This window comes from Lobosporangium transversale (genome assembly GCF_002105155.1).
Source record: "Lobosporangium transversale strain NRRL 3116 chromosome Unknown BCR41scaffold_71, whole genome shotgun sequence".
Lineage (NCBI taxonomy): Eukaryota > Fungi > Mortierellomycota > Mortierellomycetes > Mortierellales > Mortierellaceae > Lobosporangium > Lobosporangium transversale.
The window spans coordinates 73,595-83,889 of NW_019029049.1; the positions used below are offsets into that span (position 1 = coordinate 73,595).

The window sequence follows — 10,295 nt, forward strand, 5'->3', positions numbered from 1 at the left end:
TCCCCATTTCTCTGCTTTCTTGTCTCGTCTCTGTGCATCAGCTGAGTGACCCAATTGGTCAAATAAGCGAGCAAGTTGATAGTAGGCTGAGCCAATACCTTGGCGCAATACCATGTCTTCATTAGAACCTGAAGAGGTCGAAGAGGCTGAAGTCATTGAAGCAAAGGACTTTTTCCAAGGCTTCTGAATACGAGACAGTACAGAGTCAGCATTGAGGCATAGCTCTGTCACTAGGATGCGATCGTCGTCTATGGTGCGAGCACCCTGCATGTACAAGTCAAAGAGTCTCAGAACCTGTGCTGGCGAGAGTGCACTGCGTGAGGGAGAATTGGTGTTGCCAAACATGGTCTATTGCTTTCGTCTTTGCTCGTAGATGGCATTCCTATCCACACCACTAAGAGGAGAATGATTGTCAAAAGACAGTTTGTCAGTGGTGAGTGTGAAAAAAGGTTTTCTTGCGTGCTCCAGTCATGTTTGTCTGTCTCTTACATGCATGTATGCTTTAAGGATTCGAGATTCGAACTAATAAAAAAGAAAGGGAATCGGCTAATGTACTAAAGGATGAAGAATAAAAAGATGAAAGATGAAAGATGAAAGACAAATGGCGAAGGCTGATGAAAGATTAGACGCATGCATCTCCCTGTCTTTGTACGACTGTTGCTTTGGTAATTACTCATTCAGCTATTTTTTTCTTTTTTTCTTTTTACAATGTGCGTTGACTAAGGGTCAGTTGGTTGTTATCGTTTCTGCTCGACTGATCTGTTTTTTTGGTACCTGAAGGAAAGGAAGGAAGTGAATGAGGATGGATTCGTGAGATCATGCTTTGAATGGATGGGCTGTGTAGGCACATTCACATGCATGGGAAAGATTAAATAGTTTCCACCTGTGACAAGTGGAGTAGAACACAGCTTCGCCAAGCACAAAGTGATGGTTGATGCCATCACTAACCTGACCATGTCCCAGCTTGTGCTTTTGCAAGACAACGAAAGAAAATAATAAAGCAGGCTTGACGAACAAATGCCTGGTAGAGCTCAGTGTTGGTAAAAAAAGCCAGGTGTATGTGATGACTGTAACATTGTGTTTGTACTTGGCTATGGTTCTCATTCATCTTTGTCCCCGTCCCTGTCGTAACACTTTATACTACACGGGACGCAACTCTCTCACTCCTTGATTGGTATCTTTCCGACCTCACAGATTTGTAACGATTCCTACTCATTATTGACCAGCATTTGGAAGGAGGAGTTCTCTTTCTCATTCTTTTCTTTTCTTTCTTTTCTAATGTGTAAGCTGATATCAGGAAAGGAAAAACCATTCCGTATGGGCATGTTGAGTATGCTGTCGCTTTTTTTTTTTTACCGCCAAATGAATTTGTGCAGGCCAATAGGCTTGTACAGACATTAGAGCAAAGCATATGATGACACTTGGTACTCTCTCACTCTCAGTCTTAAAAAGAGCCTCGAATAATAGGCACGAAGACTTGATCACAGACTCTTGGCAGCAAGAATGAATCATCATCTCTCTCGCTAGGATAGTAGTAATTTTAAAGTATGCGAAACGGTTCTAATATGGGTCAAGAGTATGCTATGCTATGCTATGCTATGCTATTCACTTGATTGCCAAGTGGTCAGATAAACCAGCATTTGCCATCACCACTTACCATCATTGAAGTATAGCAGCAGCAGCTCCGGAACAAAGAAATGGTTCGTAGTACAGTTTCTTCGTAATACATAACCATTTATTTGGTCGTCTCCTTTAGAGACCATTCTGAGCTGGCCACTACAAACTATACATTGAGTAAATGGCGCTTACTAGGGATAATTCTTCAAAGCAGGTCATATCCGGTTATACAGTATAGACATGATTGAAGTCTGATGGTTTAGCTTCAGAATATTAACCAACCATTCAAAAAAGCAAAGAAGCTCATTAAACAATCAACAGCTACAAAAAAAAGGACTATACATGTAACTTGTTTTGATACGTTAGATGCAGCTTATCGATACAGGTTTAGCATACCGATGTCTGGATCGTCATTTCAAGCGGTCTTCTTTGGCTGGAAGTGGCCAGGTATGCAATGGTGTACATGGTTTATAGTCCAATGAAAACTAGAAAAGAGAGTATAGTTTACAATGGCAGAGAAGTTGAGATAATAAATAAGCGGCAACTTTATTTAAGCACGAGCCACACTTGGCTGTGCTAATCAAAACGCACATGTACTATGGAGTCATGCAGCAGCATAGCATGGCTGTGGTATGAAGAATGAGATGTAACAAACAGTTTGACAAACTGAATGGTCAGTCTTCAAGTCGAGGTGCATCTGTTGCCTCGAGTGCAGACATAGGAACGAGGGGTGTATATGAGAAAGAGTGTGGATGTTCCTAATCACTGATCTTTTTTCTCATATCGATCTGTCGGCTGATCCTTTCCAATGTCAAATACCCTTTTGCTCCGTATTAGCTGTTTGCTACTTGTCATTTTTGCTGCTTTATTGCTTTGCTACTGTTACTGCTTTTGTTACTTTTGCTACTTCTGCTACTTGTGGCACAATTACCTTGTATCCATATGAAAAGTGTGTCGGATCGAATAGCAACTGTACCATTAGATATAGTTCCATGATTCTATGGACGGCGGAAATACATTTCTGTGACAAATTGATCAAGAATAGATTCATCAAGGGTAATATCATAGATTGGTTCTTTAGCAACCAGGTAAAAGTTTGAGGGATTGGATCCAGCGCCTGTCGATAAGACATCAAGCCGGCTGGTAAATACAGCCAACTGACTCTAGAGAGAGTTAATAAGTGAGTGGTCAGAAGTATCATGCCCGCTCATTGGAGCCTCTAATACGCTGGATGTGTTCCTGAGCGAGAAAAAAGAAGGTAGAGAATAAGTAGATCAGAGCTAATGGAGCTATTATTTCTTTTGATTCTTCACGGTCAGTATAAATAAGAGAAGCCACACATATAGACCATGGCTAATGAAGGCTAAAGCCTATTGTTCGACAAGGAGGAGATAATGGGTGTCCCAACCTGGTTTCTTTGGTAGTAGATTGGAACATCCAAGAGGTTCTACAGATTTTGTAGTAGAAAAAAAAAAAATTCTATTTTTCAATTAGAAATTCGCAGTCACATTTGAACACCTTTCAGTTGCCTTGATACAGTTGTATTAGTTGCATGGTTACAAAGAAGGAAGCCATTGTTAATAAGCAGAACAAACATACATGGAGCTTCCAGAGCCTTGGCTTTCTACCGTTCGAATGTGTATTCTGCCATAGTACTTTTTGCTCTGCTCACCACCTACTAGAGAGCCATGCCTGTGAAGGATGGTTAAAGAAGTCTCAGGCTAAATACAGTCCAACAGTGTCCACAATGTGAAAAGATGGTTCTGAGAGCCAACCAACAGGATCCAGCGACCATTGTAAAAAAAAAAAAAAAAAAAAAAAAAAAAAAAACCAGCGTTAACAACAATGCTCATTCCTCTTTTTCTTCTATAGTCCTTTTTATTCCTTTTCTTTACAATTAGTAGAGTGCTAAAGGTTTAATAGCTGCTTTTGTTTTTTTTTGTTTTTGTTTTTGCTTCCTCTTCTTCTTTTTATAATAGCTCAAAGAACACCAGGAAAGTGGCTGTCGCATTCATCTCCTTCCACCTGTTCAATCTATAGCTGTCCTCTGTGCTCAACCTGGTTGTCGTGTTAAAAGTCGAGTGGTCCATACATGTACATGTACACCAGGAGGAGAAGTAGGAGGAGGAGGGGGATGTGGACAAACATTTTGTTTAGCACATCGACACCCTCATGAACACGACTGTCCAAAACTGAAGGAACTTGAACAAGAAGCCATTGCGAAACAACAAAGGAAACAGGAACTCAAAGCGAGTATTCAAGAGACATTTGAGAACAAGGTGTCCTCCTCCTCCTCATCATCATCATCATCATTATCATTATCATCAGGAGTAACATCGGCATCAGCACCAGCGCCAGCACTATTAGTGAAGGAGGAGAGTAGGAATGAGAGAGCGGAAGCGACTAAAAAGACAATTGCAGAGGCTAAAGCAAAACTTGCAGCAAGAAAAGCGGCTGCTGCCTCTACTACAACTACCACTACTTCTCCCACTACTGCTACTGCCACTGCCACTACTGCTGCTGCTGCTGCTGCTGCTTCGAGATCGGCAGATGAGAACAAAATTCTATCATCAGCAGGATCATCCACAGCAACTAAACCAAAGGCTAAAAAAGCCCCACGGATGGTATCAGTTTTAAAATTGAAAAAATCGGCACAGGTAATGAATGTACTGGTTCGGATTGTCTAAACAGTATTTATGTGTATGGTAACATCGTACAGCAAAGAGTCAATGGCTAATCAAATGTACTCTGCCTTGAAAAAAAAAAAAACATCTGCTGTTGTGGTGAATGACAGGGTGAAGACAAGATCCCACTTAACTCGAGACTATACCTCCATATTCGATCGCCTCTATATCCACAGCTGAATGACAAGGCAGTGTTTGTGGACAAAACATGGACAGTAGGCAGATCGCTTGATAAAATCACAGAGTGGTTCAAGATTACACCACCTATGAATATGCATCAGTCCTTTGATGCCAACAAGGTTTGTATTCTTTACTTTTATGCGTATCATTTCCTATATTTGAGCATGAACAGAAAGCATATACAAGAACCTAACGCATATGTACTTTTTTCTCTTTTTATAAAAAATAAAAAATAAAAATACATTGATAGAGATTAAGCATATTTCATGCCAAAGAGCCAGAAGATGTACCCAAACGACTTGCCATGCAGGATCGCCTACAGCAGCTACCGAGCGTTGAAAGTGGTGATACAGTCTACTTGGCTCCTGCAGACTGGGATTATTCAGACCTCTAGTATATAGATGTAGCTACTAAATATTTCTCTATAAACACACCAGTCTTTCTCAAGCTATCCTCTCTTATTCAACAAGCACTTTCTTTTTTATGGCGTGATTATAAAGAGGCAATGCTCGCACTTTATTTTATATCCCGAACGACTTCTTGTCTATCCACATTCTTTAATCTATACTCTTTACCCACATGGTTCGCATGAAATGACATGTGCAATACTACATTCCTTGCATACTCTGCATTTGAGCCGGTATCCTCCGATCAACTGGCTTGTTTCTGTCAACCTTATCAATCGTGTTCCTTCGTTCAGCCCTTCTGTCTTTAGAGCTGCCTCTAAATCTACCTTTGTTGGTGGTTCTTGATAATGGCTCACTTGACTGGGCCCATTCTTGGTCTTGGATGCTATAGGTGGCGTCCCTACACTCTTGATCGGCTCATGCACAGCCAAAGAGGAGGATTGCTCGTCTATAGCTCCACGTTGGAATAAAAGCTTCCTGTTGGCTTCACTCAACCCATCTACATCTTGAATACGAGTGTTGTCTGCATTAAGGACTGTTTGCTTGGTGCTCCACTTTAGGTGGAATTGGTATTCCTCATTCTCCTTCACAATCTGCCACATCCGGATAGAACCATCCGCACAGCCTGTAACCAGATAGTGGCCCTCTTTAGAGGCATTCCATACAAGCGTATTAGCTTCACCACCTTCACATGGGATTACAATCAAACACTGGCCTGATTTCGGATCCCACACTCGCACTGTCATGTCCTCACTGCTTGAGGCAATGTACCTTCCATCAGGCGAATAAGCAATATCAATAATCCTCTCAATATGTCCTTCAAGCACCCATAGTATTGACCCTGTTTCAATATCCCCCACTCTAAACAGCCCTCCCCTCTGTCCAACAGCCATCTGTTGACTGCATGGTGAAAATGCTACACGGATTTCAACACTGTCAGACTGTATTTCGTAACATATCTCACCCGTTCCTGCACTCCATACTTTCCATTTGGCGAGACAATCGTGCCACAACACTATCTTCTGGCTGTCAGGCGTGTATACGATATGAGAGTTCCAGCTTGCTCTAACATCAACACTCACTTCATGCTGGAGTTCCCCTGATTGAGTTTTCCAAACTTTGATATCTCCATCGCCGTACGAAGCAATCTGGTCGCCATTAGGTGAGAATATCACACACTTCACCCATGTTTTGTGGCCATGTAGTGTGCGGATGAGCTCTCCTGTTTGTGTGTTCCATATAGTCACTCTTCCATACTCATGACCACAGGCAATTTGGTGGCCAATAGGTGAGAAATCAAAGGAATTGATATTATCAGCACCTTCGCCTTGTAGTTCCAAAATGTGAACGAGTACGTCTGTTTGGATATCCCAAAGACAGACGCGTGGAGAATAATGGCGAGAGGCAAGCAACCGGCCATCAGGTGAATACTTGATATCTTTTATACCTTTACCGGAGCATTGCAAAGTGTGGATGGACTGTCCTGTCCTTGCATCCCACATACGCACTGTTCCATCCCAACTGCTTGAAATTATTTGCTGCCCATCCGGCGAGCTCGTTATGCCACGGAAGCTTACTGAATGACTATGTAAGTCGTGACTGGATTGTTGTGGTCGAGTATCCCATAGACGTATCGTTTTGTCATCACTGAAGGACGCAATCTGGTGGTTGTTTGGTGAATATGCCAAGCATCTTATCTCACCAGAGTGACCGTAGAAGGTATTCATGAGTTGGCCTGACCTCGCATCCCAAAGCCATATTGTCTTGCTGTAATCGCAAACAGCTATCGTTTCTCCGTTTGGTGAATACTTTAGATCAAAGATATTAAAAAATTCTTTACCAAAAGTATGAATGACTTGCCATGTTTGCATATCCCACTGATGTATCTCCGTCCCGGTGAACGAGGCAGCAAACTTCCCATTAGGTGAATACTGTATCCCTTCGACATCATCATCATGCTCCAAACCAAACTTCTTTTGACCTGATCCAACATCCCACACATGCAGCCAACGATCTTTGTAACAACGAGTTATGATTTCCTGACCATTAGGTGAATACTCAATTTGCACAATCCAATCCACATGATCCATCAACATCGACTGTTGCCCCGATGTCGCATCCCACAGCCGCAATATATTATCTTCACCGCCAGTTGCAATCTGCTTTCCATCAGGTGAATATGCCACACTCTCCACGACACCAGTATGACCCTCTAATATAAATTTGAGAACGCCTGTTTGGGTGTCCCACACTCGCACTGAGCCATCCTTGCTAGCTGAGGCAAGATCGTTCCCGCTTGGCGAGTACGCTACACAGCTGACAGCCTTTGTATGGCCCACCAATCTGTGAACCAATGCTCCCGATCCTGCATCCCAAATTAGAACTACACTTTGCTCTTTGTTCCAGGAGGGAATATATCTGCTGTCTGGTGAGTATAAAAGCCTGTTGGGAGTTATATCGTCTTTTAAAGCCAAGAGTTTCTCCCATGTTGATGCGTCATACACGATGATTGAATTGCTATCTGATTTGTTTTTGATAACTGCAGCGAGTGTCTTGCCATCAGGTGAATATGCCCCATCCAATACATCGCCACTGGCTTCAAGAAGTGGCCATTCGCCAAACTGTACCCCTGCCATCTTTGCTTCACTCAGGTTTGCTGAACGAAGCCAACATTTCCGTAAGTTGACCTTCCTCAGATCTGCTCCTTGCAGCTGAGCATACTCAAAAATACCATGGCTGACATCTGCTCCTGGAATCTGGATGCCTCGCAGGTCTGCTCCGATAAATGACTCGCCTGTTCGGACCAAGATCGTCATCGCATTCGCTGCTGCTATCCGCCACTTCCTATCGCTCTTCGAGAGCTCTACATATCCATACAACTGCTGTTTGAACACTGGCTCAAGAAAGACACGATCCTCCAGGAACTGAAGAATAGATGGCTCATCTACAAAACTCCTCCATATTAAAGGTGATGTCTCATCAACTTTGACCACTTCCACTTCCTGCTCGCTCCCTTTGATATTTATGCCTTCGAAACTGAACACTGAACTAATACTCTGTCGACGAGACGGTGGTGTAGTCGCCTTTGCTTCTCCATCGTTTACAGACGTACTCATCATCGGTTGAGGCTCAAATATCGATCGTACTAGACAGTACTCTAGAATAGATCGATGGAGAAACCGATATTGATTGCCTGTTCGAGTGAGCGGTGATGCCTCACGTAGCAAATTCCTTCTATTCTCTTTGCTGAAGTACTCTTCTTTCCATGTACCCCTATCCTTGTACTCCGAGTACTCCACCACTGGATTGCCATCTTGATGCTTATAGATTGCTATAGCCAGCTCTGTCAGGTACTTGATTCCATTCTGTGCAAACCCTTCATCTGTCAATATCCGAAACATCCTTCTGTCTTCCGGTCTAAATGTCTCGCCTAGTCGCTTCTTGCCTCGTTCAAGCCACTGCTCAACAAACTGGTCATACAATGTGACACGCTTGACCTCGCTCTTGGTGATCCCTTGACTTGGATCCACCATCCGTGGGAGTACTTCAAGTGACATCGATAGTATGAATGGGTTCTTCACAAGCTCTTGTAGGCTAGGGACCATCTTGAGTGCGCCCTTATAGTCCTCTACACTCCACAGCAGATCCATAGATTCAACGTATTGTTCGATATAGTCTTCAATCTGTTCCTCAGAGAATGGCACAATCACTGCCTCTTGGAACAGTCCACTATCTGCTTGATGATTGCGGTCCATAGGTTGGAATCGATCTCGATAGTCCGATCCAAGATATTCACTGCGACAACTGATCACCATCTGACACTTCCACTCGCCTGCCTTATTCAGTTGGTTGGCAACATACAGGTTGTTGGTCTGCATGCTCTCATCATATCCATCACAGATCAACACGAATGACCGGTTCATCTTCAGCTCCTTGATCTCCGAGTCTGTGAAACCGTAGTCTCGCAGTTGCTTTGCAGCCAGATCCTTCTCTGGCTTGTCGATGGCTGGAAGGTTGATGAACAGTGGAATCCGACCATGTCTCTCTTGATATGTCTCCCAAAGCATACGCTCTAGAGTGCGGTTGAATGTGGATTTGCCTGCTCCTGAATCTCCTTGCACAAGCATCACTTTCTGCTTGCTGTCTAGGAACTCTTTCACTTTGTCCATCAACAAGAACCGCTCGTCATCGCTCGCTTGAGGACTTGCTTTGGCATACTGCTGGACATAGAACCCTTGACTATTTCCAATATCTATTCGTCGTCTCTTTAGTTGACGTAGACTATCCTCAACACCTGGCTTCTTCTGTACACGATCAAGTAGGTGTGAAGATTTAGGTCGAGAGAGTGTAGCAATAGAGGAGAACTGGATCAATGGCTCTTGAAGAGAGGTCCTGTATAGCTCTGTTTTTGTCACCCCATCCACCTTGAGATCATTCAAAAGAGTGTTTGCAGCTGAAATAAATGTGAACAGAAAGAAGGAGCGAAAACATGTATAGAGTACGTGGGTTAGTATATAATGTTTAGCCTCATTGTCACCAAACATTATCCATACAAGAATGGAATACATGCCTTGGAAACCATCTGGTGGTAACGAGGATAGTTGTCTAAGGATATTTATGATCCATTGCTTAATGCGTATATGCTGTCCCCACTCCTTGTCATTCCTGTATATCTCTCCTAGGAATGTGACGGCATCTTGCCGAATACCCATGCTCCACTTTGTATCTGCTGCAACCTGTCCCAACATCTGACAGAGTCCCCATTGGAATGCTACTTCATTTCGACAGGAGACTTCACACACAAGAGTCTTGAACTTGGTCAGCTCGCCTGTCTGCAGTAGTCCATCAGCTACTCGAAGTGCTGGATACCATCCTGACTTGCGACTGAAGCTGAGTCCTTCTTCCATACACTCTCTGAACGCCACTCCACTCTCATAGAGTGATGTTGTTCCCTTGTACACCTTTAGACTCTTGTCCATGATATCTGTCACTGATGGAAGTCCTTTCTGGATGTTGCTTATCTCATCCATAAAGGCATTCATATCCATGTCTTTGACTGCACTCACTACTCCAAACACTCCTCGGAGTACTGCTGATGTCCGTCGGAGAATACCTTGCACTGTTGATTCGTCGTCTGGAATGTGCAATAGTGCTTGGAAAGCATAAGCTGACTGATAGACTAGATGAGGGTCTGAACTCTCTTTCAATCCTTTGAGGTATACTGCAAGTGGCTCATGGAGTTGTTCTCGCTTCAGACCCTTGACCTGGTTGTTGACCATGGCATCGAGGACATGTGAGACTGTAGATGAGAGGTGATAGAGATGATCTCCAGATTGAGTATGTGTGCTTTGCAAGCGAGAATTGAGAGTGGTGAGAATTGAGACAAGGTCATCCGGGTCGAGGTATC

General features: G+C 43.3%; 2 protein-coding genes across 2 annotated transcripts; one reads left to right on the forward strand and one right to left on the reverse strand.

The window, feature by feature from the left end:
* Nucleotides 1-544: 544 nt before the first annotated feature.
* Nucleotides 545-1,171, reverse strand: BCR41DRAFT_226673 (hypothetical protein). The gene is made up of 2 exons (XM_022020043.1): nt 708-1,171; nt 545-554 (listed from the first exon to the last, which is right to left on the reverse strand). Exon 1 carries the CDS (start codon nt 1,102-1,104, stop codon nt 817-819), a length of 288 nt encoding a protein of 95 aa, XP_021875735.1. The 5' UTR covers nt 1,105-1,171; the 3' UTR covers nt 545-554; nt 708-816.
* A 2,855-nt stretch (nt 1,172-4,026) lies between these two features.
* On the forward strand, nt 4,027-4,912 carry BCR41DRAFT_364355 (hypothetical protein). The gene is given in 4 exon segments (XM_022026019.1): nt 4,027-4,121; nt 4,140-4,274; nt 4,412-4,600; nt 4,732-4,912. The coding sequence occupies 3 exon segments, from the start codon at nt 4,239-4,241 to the stop codon at nt 4,873-4,875; spliced, it is 369 nt and encodes a 122-aa protein (XP_021875736.1). The 5' UTR covers nt 4,027-4,121; nt 4,140-4,238; the 3' UTR covers nt 4,876-4,912.
* Nucleotides 4,913-10,295: the final 5,383 nt, after the last annotated feature.